The following is a 17,060-nucleotide window of genomic DNA, read 5'->3' as shown; positions in this document are numbered from 1 at the left end:
CCATGTTTTAAAAAAAATTGTCCTGGTCACAGTGCATTAGCCTCAGGATATAGTCAGTGCATACTGAGTAAAGCATCCCATGTCAGGTGTTTTCTAACCACTGAGGAGGGGGAAATCATGGAACGAGAAGCATTTCTACACGTGAGTGCTCAGACACAGCATATAGGTAGGGAAGACACTTTCGGAAGGCATTTATAGCTAATTAATCATATGCTTCCTGGAGCCCCAGGCCTAAAAATCCTGTTAGTGGAGCAGAAGGCTCTACTGCAAACTCTGTCTTTCTGTCCATCTGTGGAGCTCTGTCAGCCATTTGTGTAAAGTCATACCAAGCTAAGTAGATGTCAGGTTCCAGACTTCCTTATTTTTAGGAAAATCTTTTCGGTCAGATAAATTCTCCATGTGATATTTGTTGCATTTAACACATTTGACAGTGCTCTTTGAGCAGAATAAGAATGATTGCTCAAAATGATTATAATTATTAACTTCAGACATCCTTGTTGTGTCATTAAAGTTATTTAATAAAGAAAAGTAAATTAAAACCCCAGAAAATATAACGTTCTCTCTCACAGTCAATTGTTTTGCAGAAATGCAAATAAATTTCTTTCATGTTTGTGAATAGTCTCCCAAAGTATTTATCCATAGAAAGCTGAATGTTCCAAATAGAAATAATTACTGTATTTTTGTATTATAATACTTTAAATTGTATTAAAACTACTTTATAAATGCTTATAGCTTAGTTTGTATTTTTAGTACTTTAGAAACAAGGACCTCATCTTCAAATGTGTTTACAAGTTATACATTTAAAATGTAACAAATTTTATTTTTCCAGTTGGGGAAAAATATTAGAATTCAAGTTGAGGAATATTCACCCTACAAGTCAGAAAATGTTTTCTTTTTTTAAAAGTTTTATTTATTTTTTATTTATTAACGATAATCTTTTCTAAGAAAACTTTAAGTGACTAAAAATGACTAATATGTATTAAATACTTAACGTTGGCGATATATCATCGAAAAGATGTGTTAAAAAAAAAACATTGAATTTGAAAAAAAAAAAAACATTGAATTTGGTAGCAGACATTTTCAGACTGAGCTATTTTTCTTTTTTTTATAAATTTATTTATTTATTTATTTTTGGCTGTGTTGGGTCTTCATTGCTGTGCACGGGCTTTCTATAGTTGCAGCCAGTGGGGTGCTACTCTTCCTTGCGGTGCACGGGCTTGTCATTGCGGTGGCTTCTCTTGTGGAGCACGGGCTCTAGAAGCGCGGGATTCCTTTCCTCTTCTTTCTTTCTTTCTGTCATATTTGCTAGAAGTTTGTCAAATTTATAGGTCTTTTCAAAGATTACATATTTTCATTTTTTATCTATCCCAATTTATATCTTTTCCAGTTCATTAATTTGTTTTATTTTTATTGATTCACTCTACTATTTTTGAATTTGATTTACTTTCTCCAGTCTTTTGTGTTGAATAGTGTTCCCTTTTTTTTTTAATAAGGATTTTTATTTTATTTGTTTATTTTTGGCTGCATTGGGTCTTTGTTGCTGTGCGTGGGCTTTCTCAAGTTGTGGCGAGCGGGGGCTACTCTTCATTGAGGTGCACGGGCTTCTCATTGTGGTGGCTTCTCTTGTTGCAGAGCACAGGCTCTAGGCACGCGGGCTTGAGTAGTTGTGGCAGGCGGGCTCAGTAGTTGTGGCACGTGGGCTCAGTAGTTGTGACACACAGGCTTAGTTGCTCCACAGCATGTGGGATCTTCCCAGACCAGAGATCAAACCCATGTCCCCTACATTGGCAGGTGGATTCTTAACCACAGCGCCACCAGGGAAGTCCCAGAACTATTGTTTTTTTAAAAAGCATTTTCTTTATTAAAGTTTATAATGTTTTAAAAACGTTAAGGCAATAAATAAATATTCATTGTGAATAATTTGGCAAGTACTAATAATAGGAAATAAAAATCACAGGAATCTTACTACACATAAATAACAACTTTTAATGTTTTCGTGTTTTATTTTGGAATTTTTTATGCATAAATGTACTTCAAAAATTGTAGTCAAACTGTTTTTACTGTTTTTTACATTTTAAAAGGTATTTAGCCTTTGAAAATGTGATAATTTTATGGTTACATGGTTTTTCACTTCACAGTTGTACCAAAATCTATTTTACAATTCTTTTGTTGGTTTGGGTTTGTTTCAAGTTTTTCACTTTTATAAATGTGCCTTAAAGAACACCCTTGAGCATACATTTTTGTACATATCTCTGGTTAAGTCCTTAGGATAAATTTCTAAAAGAGGAATTCCTGGGTCAAATAAAAAGAACATTTAATTTATTTTTCCTATATATACATTTCTAAAGTCCTAGTGATTCTTAAAATTTGCAAGAATAATACATTAATATTGTAAAACTTAAAAATCCCAGAGAAGTCATTATTAACCAGTGTGATGTGTATTTTTGCAATTTTTTTCTATACTAGTGCAAGTTCCCCCATATCTTAGGGCAGTCTTTAGATATGGACCTTTTTGTATTTTTGCCAATCTAACAAATGAATTACATCCTATTTTGATTATAATGTCTGATTACTATTGCTTTTTGTTATTTGTATTTCTTTGAATAATTGCGTGTCATATTCTGGGCCTGTCTTTTCCAGTTGATTTGGAGAACCTTTTCATATGGACTTTGTCACTTTGTTATAGGTATTTTCTCCAGGACTGTTTATTGTCTTTTAAAATTTATTCAGTGCAGAACTTTTGAATGTTTATGTCTGATTTGTTAATCTATTTTTACACCTCTAGGTTGTGTCATACTGAGAAAGGCTTTCCTTATTCCCAAAATCATGAAAATTGTCTTCTTTATGGAAACAGCTTTTTGAAAATAGATCCATTTGGAAATGTGTTATTTGCTTGTCGTATGAAATAGGAATCTCAATTTGCTTTGTTTTTTGTTTTTTTTATTTTTCTGTGCTATGCGGCTGCTTCCCACTAGCTATCTATTTTACATTATTTGCTTCGTTTTTGTTTTTCCAACTCAATAGCTTACTCTCTTAAAGCATTTACTGAAGAGTCCATGTTTTCCCCAGCAATTTTAATTGGAGCCTTTATTATACAGTTGGCCTTCTGTACCTGTGGGTTTCACATTTGCAGGTTCAGCCAACCTCGGATCAAAAAAAAAAAAAAAAAAAATCCCAGAAAGTTCCAAGTTGAATTTTCTGCCAGGCAACTATTTACATAGCACTTACATTGTATTGGATATTATAAGTAACCTAGAGATGATTTAAAGTATACAGGAGTGTATGCATAGGTTATATGCAAATACTAGGCCATTTTATATGGGGCTTGAGCATCCTTGGATTTTGGTATCTGTGGGGGTCAGGGTGGGGCAGGTCCTGGGTGACTGTATATTCAGTTTGCATATTTACACAGACCTTTTCTGGACTATTCAGTAGCATTAATCTATTTGTCTATTTCTTTACCAGAACTTACTTAACACTTTAAATTATTGCAGTGTTATAGTACATGTTTTTATCTTTCAGGGCAGGGCCTGCCAGTTATTATTTTCAAAATTGCCTTCCTTTTTTTATGCATTTACTCTCTAGATAAATTTTAGAATCAACCTGACAAGTAACAACAAAGAGGGAGATTTTAATTAGAATTACATTGAATTAAAGATTACTTGAAGAAGTTAAAAATCTTTATATTATTGAGCCTTCCCATACAGGTACATGGTATAACTTTTCATTTATTAAGTTTGTATATACAGGTACACCTCATTTTATTGCAGTCCACTTTATTGAGCTTTGCAGATACTGCATTTTTTTACAAATTGAAAGTTTGTGACAACCCTATATCAAGCAAGTGTATCAGCACCATTTCTCCAACAGCATTTGCTCACTTCATATCTTTGTGTCATGTTTTTGGTAATTCTGGCAGTATTTCAAATATTTTCTTTATTATATTTGTTATGGTATCTGTGATCAGTGATCTTTGATGTCACTATTGCCAAAAGGTTACAGCTCGCTGAAGGCTCAGACTTTGGTTGACATTTTTTAGCAACAAAGTACATTTAAATTAAGGTTCGTACGTTTGTTCTTTTAGACATAATGCTATTGCACACTTAATAGACTACAGTGTAGTGTAAACATAACTTTTATATTCACTTTGGGAAACCAAACAAATTGTGTACCTTTATTGCGATATTCGCTTTATTGTGTAAACAACCTGCAATATGTCTGAGATATGCCTGTACATTTTTAATTTTAAGGATTTGGGGTAAAGTTGTCTTATTGAATTTTAAAACAGAAAAGTGCACAGATCATTAGCATACAACTTGATAAATTTTTATGAAGCAAACGTATTGCTGTAACCACCCAGAGGAAGACAGAACCCCAGAAGTTTCCCTCGTGTGGCCTCCTCCCTTTGTTATCTCCCTAAGGTATCCACTATATTACTTCACCATAGAGTCATTTTCATCTGTTCTTGAATTATATAAATGGACCATTTCAATGTACTCTATTGTGCCTGGCTTCTTTTCCTTAACATTGTGTGATTCATCCATGTTTGTACATATGATTTGTTCCAGTAGTCCATTCCTCCTTTATTACATAATAACTCATTGTATAAATATTTTACAGTTTCATATGCATTCTGCCATTTATGGACATAGGGTTATTTCCAGTTTGGGGCTATTTATTTAATATTTATTTATTTGGTTGCACCAGGTCTTAGTTGAGGCTTGACAGCTCCTTAGTTGTGGCTTTCCGGCTCCTTAGTTGTGGCACGTGGGTTCCTTATTTGTGACATGTGGGCTCCTTAGTTGCGGCAGGCAGGTTCATTGGTTGCAGCTCACGGGCTCCTTAGTTGCAGCTCACCGGCTCCTTAGTTGTGGCATGCGAACTCTTGGTTGCGGCATGCCTGTGGGATCTAGTTCCCTGACCAGGGATCGAACCTGGGCCCCCTGCGTTGGGAGCATGGAGTCTTAACCACTGCACCACCAGGGAAGTCCCTATTTATTATTAATTATGATTTTGTGAACACTCATATATACAGGCCATTTAGTACACACGTACACATTTCTGTGTGGTATATACTTAGGTGTAGGATTGCTGGATCATAGAATGTGTGTTTGTTCAACTTGAGTAGATGCTGCCAGTTGGTTTCCAAAGTGTCCAAACCGACAGTCCTACCAGCTGAGTAACAGTGTTCCTGTTGTTCCACACCCTCATCAACACTAGATATTTGCATATTTTGTTTTTTATTTTAGACATATTGATGAGTATATTTTAATTTATATTTCCTGAAATATAAATGATATTTCTTATTTTATGCCGTGCCCATTCAAGTTTGTCCATTTTTAATTGGACTATCTGCCTTCTATTTGATTTGTCAATTATATGCACTTCAAAACTTTTCTCCCACTATATATATGACTTGCCTTTTCACTCTCCTTATGGTACATTTTGATAAATGTCTTTTTAATCTTAATGAAATCCAATTTATCAAATTTTCACTTTTGAGGTAATAATATTGATGTCCTGTTTAAAAGTATATACCTACCCCAAGGTAATAAAAAAATGGCCTCCTGTGTTTCCTTCTAGAAGCTTTATTGCTTTACCATTCACATTTAGGTAATACGTTCGGAATTGCTTTTTTTGTTTAGGTGTGAGGTAGGCATTCAATTTGCTCATTTTGTGTTACGGATTTTGGGTCTGTGTTTATGAGCTGTGCTGGCTTGTAATTTTATTGTGTTACTCTAGTCATATGTTTATAGAAAAGTTATGCTGCCCTATAGAAGACATTGGATAGTGTTCCCTCTTTTTCTATTCTCTAGCAGAAGTTTTAGGTTTGGCATTATAGTTGATCCTTGAACAACACAGGTTTGAACTGCACAGACTCTTCTTTTTTTCTTAAGTTTGTTAATTTTGTTAGTCTTTCAAATCCATCTCTTGGTGTTACTTTTTTTTTAATAAATTTATTTATTTACTTATTTTTGGCTGTGTTGGGTCTTCATTGCTGCACGCAGGCTCTCCCCAGCTGCGGCGAGCGGGGGCCACTCCCCATTGCGGTGTGTGGGCCTCTCACTGCGGTGGCTTCTCCTGTTGTGGAGCACGGGCTCTAGGCGCGCGGGCTTCAGTAGTTGTGGCACACGGGCTCAGTAGCTGTGGCTTGCGGGCTCTAGAGCACAGGCTCAGTAGTTGTGGCGCACGGGCTTCGTTGCTTTGTGGCATGTGGGATCTTCCCGACCAGGGCATGAACCCGTGTCCCCTGCATTGGCAGGTGGACTCCTAACCACTGCGCCACCAGGGAAGCCAGTGTTACTTTTTTTATTGTAAGTTTATTTCCTCTTTCATTGATTTCTGTTCTTATGTGTACTGCTTCCTTCTTTTTATTTTTGGGGTTGTATTTGTTTCTCTTTTTATAATTTCCTGGTATAGTTGATACGCAATCTTCCTTCTGAATTTTAATGCTATCATTTTCTCTGTAGGCACTGTAATAACCGCATCCCACAACTTTGACACATTACATTGTCATGATCATTCATTTTGAAGTATTTCCTAATTCCCTCTGATTTTTAAAAATTCTACTGGTATTCTGAATGACTTAATCTTTTGAAATGTTGAGACTAGCTTTATGTCCTAGCATTTCTATTTTTGTAAAAGGGTTATGTGAAATCTTGACATTTGCTACAACATAGATGGATCTAGAGGGTATTATGCTAAGTGAAATAAGTCAGAAAAGGACAAATACCGTGTGATCTCACATGTGGAATCTAAAAAACAAAACAAACAAGCAAACAAAAAACAAAAACAGACTCATAGATACAGAAAGCAAATGGGTAGTTTCCAGAGAGGAGGAGGATAGAGGCTGCAGTGAAATAGGTGAAGGAGGTAAAGAGGTACAAACCCCAGTTATAAAACAAAGAAGCCACAGGGGTGTAATATACAGCATAAAGAATATAGTCAGTAATGTGGTAATAACTTTGTGATCATTTTATAATGTATGCAGTTGTCAAATCACTATGTAGTACACTTGAAGCTAACATAATATTATACATCAACTATATTTCAATTTTTAAAAAAAGTATCATGTACCTTTGAAAAGAATGTGTATTCTGCCATTGTTATGTTGTTCTTTGTATATCAATTACATCCAGTTTGTTGCTTGCATCATTCATATCTTCTATATCTGTACAATGTTTTGTCTGCTTGTTCTGTCAGGTATGTAAAATGATGTATTAAAACCTTAGTTGTAGTTTTGCCTATTTCTTTTTTAAATTCTTTCAAGTTTTGCTTTTTATATTTTGAGGCTGTATTGTTAAGTCCATACAAATTTAGGATTGTTGTATCTCTCTGTTGAATTTTAAAACATCTCTTTTTATTTCTGGTAGTGAATGCTTCTTGCCTTAAAGTCTGTTTTGTCTGATACTGTATAGCTATACCAGCGTTCCTTTCTTTATTGTTCACGTGGTATACCCTTATTTTTTTATCCTTTTGCTTTCAACTTTTATACCCTATTAATTCCTATGTGTAAAGAACATATATAGCTGAGTTTTGTTTCTTATGTAGACTGACAACATTTTTTAAATTGAAGTATAGTTGACATTCAATATTATATTAACTTGAGGTGTACAAGATGGTAATTCAACATTTGTATACATTGCAGAATGATCACCACAGTCATCTGTCATCATACAAAGTTAATACAATATTATTGACTATATTCCCCATGCTGTACTTTATTTTTTTTATATAAATTTATTCATTTATTTATGTATTTTTGGCTGCGTTAGGTCTTCGTTGCTGCACATGGGCTTTCTCTAGTTGTGGCGAGCGGGGGCTACTCTTCATTGCGGTGCACAGGCTTCTCAGTGCGGTGGCTTCTCTTGTTGCAGAACCCAGGCTCTAGGCACACAGGCTTCAATACTTGTGGCACGCAGGCTCAGTAGTTGTGGCTCACGGGCTCTAGAGCACAGGCCCAGTAGTGGTAGTGCAAGGGCTTAGTTGCTCCGCAACATGTGGGATCTTCCCTGACCAGGGCTCGAACCCGTGTCCCCTGCATTGGCAGGCGGATTCTTAACCGCTGTGCCACTAGGGAAATCCCTCAGAAGTTTGTACTTCTTGATCCCCTTCACCCATTTCACAACCCCCCTACCTCCCTCCCCTCTGGCAACCACCAGTCTGTTCTGTGTATCTATGAGTCTGGGTTTTGGTTTTTGTCTTGTTTGTTTGTTTTGCTTTTTAGGTTCCACATATAAGTGAGATCATACAGTATTTGTTTTTCACAGGCTTTTTTCACTTAGCATAATACCCTCAAGGTCCATCTATGTTGTCATAAATGGCAACATTACCTTTTTTTTATGGCTGAGTAGTATTACACACACACACACAGAGAAACCTTCTTTATCCATTCATCCATCAATGGACACTTAGGTTATTTCCATATCTTGGTTATTGTAAGTAGTGCTGCAATGAACATAGGGTTGTATATATTTTTTCAAATAAGTGTTTTTGTTTTCTTCGACTAGATTGAATTTCTACTAACAGTAGAATTGCTAGATCATACTGCAGATCTATTTTTAATTTTTTGAGGAAACTTCATATTCTTTTCCACAGTAGCTGCACCAATTTTCATTCCCACCAACAGTGCACAATGGTTCCCTTTTCTCCACATCCTCACCAACACTTGTTATTTCTTGTCTTTTTGATAAGAGCCATTCTGACAGGTGTGAGGTGATATCTCGTGGTTTTGATTTGCATTTCCCTGATGATTAGTGTTACTGAGAGTCTTTTCATGTGCCTGTTGGCCATATGTATGTCTTCTTTACATCATGCTTGCTTTCTTGGTTCTTTATTTTGTTTGTTAACTTGTCCCAAGTTTTGCTTGATAGATTGCAGATGTTGGATTTTTGTTTTGAACTCTTTTTCTGCTGATACTCCTTTATTTACTCTTACTTGAAAATCCTATATCCATTCTAATAGTTGTTTCTTTCATGTTTTGTTTTTAACAGATTTAAACACATATTTTTAATATAAAAATTAATTAACATTGGTAATCTCTCCCTTCTTTTTTCCTCTTTGCTTTTTATCCTTTCCAAAGAGGATGAGATCTTAATCATATTTTTTCTATCTTTCCTCTCCCCTTTTCCCTTATTTTATTGAAATTATGGGGAGTTTTAGTTCAAGATTTTGTTCTATCATGCCCCATCTCTTTTCACAGTCTTTTCTTAACAATTGTGTCGCGCTCACTTGCTACATTTCTCAGTGTTAGAAGTAATTTTTTGCTTCTTACTATACCTTGTACCCAGTATCTTTCCCTTTCTTTGATTCATTTTTCATTTTGTTTGCAAATATCCACGACTAACTTTTTTTTTTAAGAAAGGGTGCTTGGATGCTACTTCTTTCATGACTGAAAATATCTTTCTTTTGCCTTGAATGATACTTTAGCTAGGTATTAGAATTCTTCACTTATGGTCCTTTTCCCTCACAGCTCTGAGGAGACTGAGTCATTGTTTTTTAGTATCACAGATGAAAAATTTAATTCTTATTATTCTGCTGATGGCTTTTTCCCCCCTACCAGAAAGATTATAGAATTTTCTTTTGGTTCTTAGATTTTGGAAATTTCACCAAGTTATGTTTATATATGTGTCTTTTCAGTGTGTCTGTTTGACAGTTCATGAACCTTAACACCCTAAAGATTAAAATCTTTCTTTGATTAACAGAACTTTTAATATATTATGTCTTTGACTATTTTATCCTATCCTCTTATAACCTTTTCTCTTGAATTCTTATAAGATGGATTTTGTTTCTCCATAGTCTGTCTTCCATGCTTCTTAACTTCACTCTCATAATTATCAGTTTTTTTATTACTTTGCCTGCCCTTCAGGGAAAATTCCTTCCTAATCACTAATATGTCCTTTAGCCGTGTTCATTCTCATACTCAGCTCTTCTCAGAATTTTTAAAATATGTTTTTTCAATCATTTAAAGTTTCCAGGATCTTTCTTGTTCTACAATGAAAGCTGTTCTTGTTTTAAGGATGCATTATCCTCTCAAATCTATGTATCTATCCTTTAAATTTTTTCTTTGGTTTTCTGAATTAAGTCTGTTTTCAGGGGGAGGATAGGGGCTGTGAAATTAGTTGCTCTGCTTGTGTAATGTGGTAACTTCCATGCTTTTAGTTTACCCCAGTTGCCAAGTGATGCTTGTTTGTATGTTCACATTTTAAAATGAAAGTCTAGATTTATCATTATTGATAGCTTATAGGGATTTCCTTAGACATTATTCAAGGTTCCTGTTTGAACCTGGGCAGTGCTCACTTTTGCAGGTAATAGTTAAGCACAGGGTTCTGCAGGTAGACTTCACCTAGCTGTAATGAGTGGACAAAGAAGAGCCCATGAATATGCTTCCCTGCAGGGTATATGAACGGAAAACAGGAACTCTCTCAGATTAGACACAGGGAAGGTGCTACCTGAGAGATGGTGTACATTTGGGGATTTCTTGCTTTTTGTAGCTGCTTTCCTTTTTTCCCTCTCTGTCCAATGGGGCTGCCCAGAGTTACCTGAGGCAATGCCCCTTTTCTCTCTGACCTTGAGGGTAGCCTTCCACAGCAGATTCCCTCACTTTACACACTGTCCTGTAAATGATGTAAGTGGCAGCTACATATAGAAAGCAGGATAATCATTCAGATCTGGCTGTCCTTAGGTTACACTGCCATGATCCCATAGTCCCCTCCCACTCCCACGGCCTGCTCTTCCTAACTTTCAGCTCAGAGTTTGCCTGTTTTCTAGTGAGGAAAAAAATTCAAATCCTTCTTTAGTAGTCCCTTCTTTTCCCTGTATTCAGTTATAAGTTCTTACTTTTGTTTGTTTCTCCATCAATATACTCTCCTAAAAATGTCCTCAGCACTGTAACACTAGAACTTTTACTCAAAATTTTTAAAAAGCGGTTAAATAAACATAATCCTTAAATACAATCACGAAGGAATCGTATATGTCATTTCATTTTCACAAATTTCTTTCCCATTATGTAACTGTACAAGCATTCTTTCCCTGTTTCTCTATATACTAGGACATTGGTTTCCATTTTCAGTGTACCGTCTCTGTCCTGTGATAAAAAAAATATATTAGTTAAGGTCGTTTAATTATTTAATGTAATAATTAAACTTAGTCATCCTATCTTGCAGTGTGACTCTTTTCTACTCCTCTGCATATTAAAGTAATGGGGGGAATTCCCTGGTGGTTCAGTGGTTAGGATTCCTGCTTTCCCTGCCGAGGGCCCAGGTTCCATCCCTGCTCAGGGAACTAAGATGCCACAAGCCCCGCAGCAGCCAAAAAAATAAAATGATGGGGACTAGGCTGTGTTGCAAATAAATCATTTTGTTGTTGTTGTTTTTAAAAGCTATAGTGGTTGTTTAACTAAATCAGACTTATGAAGGTTAATCTGAGTAAATTTGGGAGGCAAGGACATTTTTCAGAAGCACAAGTGGCTAATATCTAAACTGTATTCCTTACTAAGCATTTTATCCCTATAGTACCTGACTCCTTTGCTGTAGTGACCAGGGCATAGAGTCAGCAGGACCCAGGGGCAAACTGTGGCTTTATTACTTGCCAACTCCATGACTTGGGACAGCACAGTGCCTGGTACAGAGAGAGTACCTCAGTAAATATTGGATGAGTGATGTATGAAGTTACTAAATGTGTGAGGTTCAGTTTCCTTACCTGTAAAAGAGGTATAAAGTTGCTTAGACACTACAGATAATGTACATAACTCTTGGCATATAGTAAGCATTCAGTTAGGGCTAGAGGCAATGATAGTAAATTTTATACTAGAATCCTTTCATTAATATCAAGCAAGTCCCAGCAATAATGTGAGTTATGTCAGCTTAGGAGGGTGGTAAGAGCAATATGCCTGCATGACTCAGTTGCTTTGGAAAGCATTTCTAGCACTGTTTACTGCTCTCTTGCTATAAGCATTTATTAAAGCAGATTGTGTGTTCAGCAGTTCAAAGCAGACTTAAAGGGTGAAGACACAGTCTTAAGGAGCATATAAACCAGTTGAAGAGATCTTCTGGGCACAATTAGATTATTAGTTCCAAGGAATAATAAAGCAAATCTGGGGCTCATACTGAAGGAGAGAATAAGGGAGTTGGGTTTGTATGGGGAAAGATCACATAGATGTGAGTTTGCAATTGGAATTGGAATTGAAAAAAGATACTGTTTGATTGGTACAAAGACCATGGAGGGATTTCTCAGGCTAAGTGTAGGGAAGGTGTGATGTGGGTGTCCTGGGCACAGGCAGAGGCTAGAGAACAACAAGAGGCTGGTGGTTTGGAGTTCCTGAGTGGGAGCAGAGAAAGACGAGTTGAGTTAGATGAAACCACTTTGTATATCACCTTGGTAATGCCTTAACTCATTTTGCTATTTCTCAGCCTTTCTGTGCCTGGTTTGAATACAGAAACATTCCAGAGAGGGTCAGAACCATTAGATAAAGTACAAGTTGGCACTTGTGAGATGGTTTACCTTGATTTTTTTTTTTCCTATCCAAAGACAACAATTTCAACAGTTTAAGCCCAGTGTTAGTGGATTACAGAGTATGAAGCATGGCCAGCTAATAGTTGTGGATTTACTCTGACGACTAGTATTTAAAGTGGACACATTGAGGAACACCAGTCTTCATCTGAAGTAATTTGACAATTGCATTTCTTTTTTCTTTTTGTAGCCCAGACCTCATCAATACTAAGGAGGTGGAGGGCGGAGGAGGGAGGGTTGCAAGGGAGCATGGCATGAACCCTGCTTCTAGGAGGGAGAGACCCTTTTTTTTTTAATTTTTGAATTTTATTTTATCTATTTTTTTATACAGCAGGTCCTTATTAGTCATCAATTTTATACACATCAGTGTATACATGTCAATCCCAATCTCCCAATTCATCACACACACCCCACACCCTGCACCGCTTTCCCACTTTGATGTCCACACGTTTGTTCTCTACATCTGTGTCTCAATTTCTGCCCTGCAAACCAGTTCATCTGTACCATTTTTCTAGGTTCCACATATATGCGCATATATCCACATATATGTATGTTAACATACAATATTTGTTTTTCTCTTTCTGACTTACTTCACTCTGTATGACAGTCTCTAGATCCATCCACATCTCTACAAATGACCCAGTTTCGTTCCTTTTTATCGCTGAGTAATATTCCATTGTATATATGTACCACATCTTCTTTATCCATTCGTCTGTCGATGGGCATTTAGGTTGCTTCCATGACCTGGCTATTGTAAATAGTGCTGCAATGAATATTAGGGTGCATGTGTCTTTTTGAATTATGGTTTTCTCTGGGTATATGCCCCGTAATGGGATTGCTGGATCATATGGTAATTCAAGTTCCTTCTAGTGTAGTTTTCATTTCAGTTATTGTATTGTTCATCTCTGTTTGTTTGTTCTTTAATCCTTCTAGGTCTTTGTTAAACATTTCTTGCATCTTCTCCATCTTTGCCTCCATTCTTTTTCCAAGGTCCTGGGTCATCTTCACTATCATTATTCTGAATTCTTTTTCTGGAAGGTTGCCTATCTCCACTTCATTTAGTTGTTTTTCTGGGGTTTTATCTTGTTCCTTCATCTGGTACATAGCCCTCTGCCTTTTCATCTTGTCTATCTTTCTGTGAATGTGGTTTTTGATCCACAGGCTGCAGCAACAATTGCAATTTAAAATCTGTTTGCTCTCCTCTGAGACAATGTGAGCCTCTCTGGAGCATCCCCCTCTTTCCCTAATATTCTACTTGACCTTCCATTCTGACTCTAAGCTAGCTGATGGGTTGTGGAGTCAGGGTTGAAATCTCTCTCTCTTTATCAATTTGTGAAAAGAAATAAAGAAATATGCTAATACCATTTAATTCAGCACTGTCCAGGATGACAAATAAGATATTTGAGACTATATGTTGCAGAGAATTAACAGCTCTTCATGTGCTAAGGAAAAGAGAAAGGATGTATAACTTGTCTTCCTTTCTTTCTATCCTTTTGTCATTGTTGTTAACATAAATGCTATTTTTTTACAGTGAAAATTTTAGATAGAACATTCTTTGTTTTTCTGCATTCATTTTTTCCCTTCTATTATTGTAATGCCTGCATTAGTATATCAGTTAATACATATGGCAAAATTGTTGGGATTAAATGCATGGTTACTACATCGATTTCATGCTATAAACATTGTTCCCTACTGTATTTATTCTAATTTATGTATACTTGATAGAAATTTCATTTTTTAACATGTTATATCTCTTAGGAGTTTTCTCCTGTTTAACATGATCCAAAGATACAATTCTGTGAAGGAGGGAATGGCAAATTATTTTAATGCCTTTTATTGTTTTTGTTTCTAGCCTATTCTACTAAGCTCAACAAATTTCCTGTATTTAATATGAATGATGACTTGAATGATCTGTGTACCAGTGCAGTAAGCCCAAATACGACCAAAGCAACACGGTATGCCCTGAATGTGTGGCGATATTGGTGTATGACCAATGGGCTCAAAGATCACACAGACATCACCAAGGTAAGAAACCCTTAAGTTTACTTCTCCTTTTGGTCAACTTGACTGAGCTTCCATGTGCCAGGCACTGTGCTAAGTATTGTGGGGAACACGGAACAGGTACTTTCTGCCTGAGGAAACTTTGAAAGACCATAAAATAGAAAGAAAAATATCCACAGTACAAAACAGAATTTAATACGTGTTCTTGGAATTTATAGATCAGAAATGCCAAAACTGTTCAGATAGAGAAATTAATTTCAGTTTGTTGAGACTAGCAAAGGAATTGATATTTAAACTGTATTTTGAGGGAGAGGTAGGGTTTCAACAGAATTGAAGACAACGGTCTTCTAGGCTGAGTCACATAAGGAAGAGTAAAGATTAGAGGGATAGACCCACTTGCCTGCAGCAGAGGTTTCATATATGGGAGTAGTGGGCTATAGAACTGGATTTTGACAACCCTTAAATGGCAAGCTGAAATCTTGTGAATGTTGGGAAACCATTGGAGTTTTGTTTTGTTTTTGTGTTTGTTTGTAAGGAGAGATTTTATTTGAAGGATTATTGGGGGGGGGGGCAGCAGAGAAGGGACTGTTATAATAAAAACACTCTGACCATAAGATCTGCAAATGTCTTAAGGGTTAGGTGAAAGGGAAACACTGAATTTTTTTGAACAGGAAGGAACATAAGAAACATAATATTATAGAGCAATTAATTGGAGGTGATGAGCAAAAATGTATTTAGTATTCTTGGTCCTCAATTTCCCCAGTTGTAAAATGAACCCTTAGAATCTCTTCCAACTTGAAATGTTTGAGGGTTGTGAATAGAAGGGAAAATTCTTGGACATGTAGAGTCAGAACAGAAAGATGTATTTTGATTTGGATATGTTGAGTTTAGATAATAGAGATGTCTACCAGATGGATATGTCAAATAAGCATTTGGGAAGGTGGGACTTAAAACATGGGGGAAATGTTAAAGCTGGTAGTATAGATTCAAAGATATTACAAATAGAAGTCATAACTGAAGCGCAAGGGCAGGTGACATCTCCAGGTTTGGGTGATGTGTTTAGGGCACCAACAAGAGATGAAATAGGAAATCCAGGTTTCTACTTCTGGCAGCATGGTGCCCTAGATACTGTGAGGGGCCTTTCTGCTGTACTTGCAGAAAGAAAGGGGGCCATCCACAGGATCAAAACAGGAGCAGTGTGAGCAGTAAGCACGTTTGAAAGGCAGGGCTCTTCCTAAGGGCTTATGTTGATAACATCATTAAGAAGGGAAGAGGCAGGGAGCTAAACTGATGAATCCTTGATTGAGGAGCAGACCCTGAAGGTGTCTAAAGAAGTTCTTGGTCAGTACCCTGGCTCCTTGCAGGGTCATATGCTAATAATCTTTGAAGGGAAACATCCAAAATATAGGTGCTCAGATTTTTCACAGATTAAGACCAACTAAATGTGTGCTCATTAAAAAAAAAAAAAATCACTATCCACTTAAGGAAATAAATCACCATGAATGAGAATGAATAGAAACAACAAAGAACAGATTTAGACACCAGGGACTTTAGATAGTAGATTATAGGTTAAGGATGTATGAAATGTTTGTTGAAAGAATGAAAAGAATTATAAAAATGAAAAAGCAACAACATACTAATCAAAATGATCCAGCAGATTAGAAAATAAATTGAAATTTCCACTTGTGGCCATAAGGGAATAGAAGGGTCCAGAATTGCTCTCCTGCTGTAACAACTAGAAAACTGGGCATAATATATAATGAAATAACTCTTCCTACAGAACAGGCAGCACAGGACTTGATCCCTAAGATGGCTGCTTGACCACCTCTCAGGCTTTCTGCCTGGAGACAATTTTTAAACTGCATTAAAGGGAGGGGAACCCAAACTGAGCCTGGCAATCTTGCTGAGTTGAGCGGAGACAGAAATCAGAGGTCAGGGCGGCTGAGGACATGAGAACAACTAGAAAGAAGTTATAGCATTCATTGAAAAGATAAGACAAATCCAGAATTTAATAATGTAAAATTCACAATTTCTAGCGTACAATCAACAGTTACTATACATAGGAAGAAGTGGGAACATATAACCCATGCCCAGGAGAAAAATCAGTTAAGTCTTTCACTTCCAGCCAATTTGGAGGAGATTTACTCTCCTGCCAGAAACAACCAAAAAACAGACAAATGATATAACTAATGTTTTGCAAGGTATTATATAATACACAAAGAAGGGCAGTGATCTCTGAGAGATGGGAAACAAGGTGAGTCTTACATGTGCCCCAGCTTGCTGCCTTGAAACAGTCTACAGGGCTGTGGTGCAGGGAGGGAGCATGCAGGAAGAGCCCAGCAGATTTGCTGAGTTGAGGAAATGGAACTGAGTCCAGAGAGACCCAGGTGGCTAGAATTGTCATAACAGAATATTCGAAAGTAGAGAGCTACACAGAAAGAGAACGTGAGAGAACTGAAGCTATTCTGTCTCAAATATTCAGCTGAGTACTGATCAACATCTGCATGTGAGGAAACTGCCCGAGGCTGGCCAAAAAAAAAAAAAAAAAA

The 17,060-nt window shown here is 36.6% G+C and overlaps 1 protein-coding gene across 2 annotated transcripts in view; it reads left to right on the top strand.

The window, feature by feature from the left end:
* KIAA1958 (KIAA1958 ortholog) overlaps nucleotides 1-17,060 on the top strand; it is a 170,871-nt gene that overhangs the window by 134,644 nt on the left and 19,167 nt on the right. For both annotated transcript variants that reach the window (XM_024757260.1, XM_024757259.1), the window contains one exon: nucleotides 14,363-14,535. In XM_024757260.1, the coding sequence (XP_024613028.1) occupies nucleotides 14,363-14,535 (173 nt within the window). The remainder of the gene's footprint in view (nucleotides 1-14,362; nucleotides 14,536-17,060) is intronic.

This window comes from Neophocaena asiaeorientalis, unplaced genomic scaffold, assembly GCF_003031525.2.
Source record: "Neophocaena asiaeorientalis asiaeorientalis breed wild unplaced genomic scaffold, Neophocaena_asiaeorientalis_V1.1 scaffold432, whole genome shotgun sequence".
NCBI classification, from domain to species: Eukaryota; Metazoa; Chordata; class Mammalia; order Artiodactyla; family Phocoenidae; genus Neophocaena; species Neophocaena asiaeorientalis.
The sequence above is the reverse complement of the archived record's forward strand: the minus strand, read 5'-3'. Positions and strand labels throughout refer to the sequence as shown.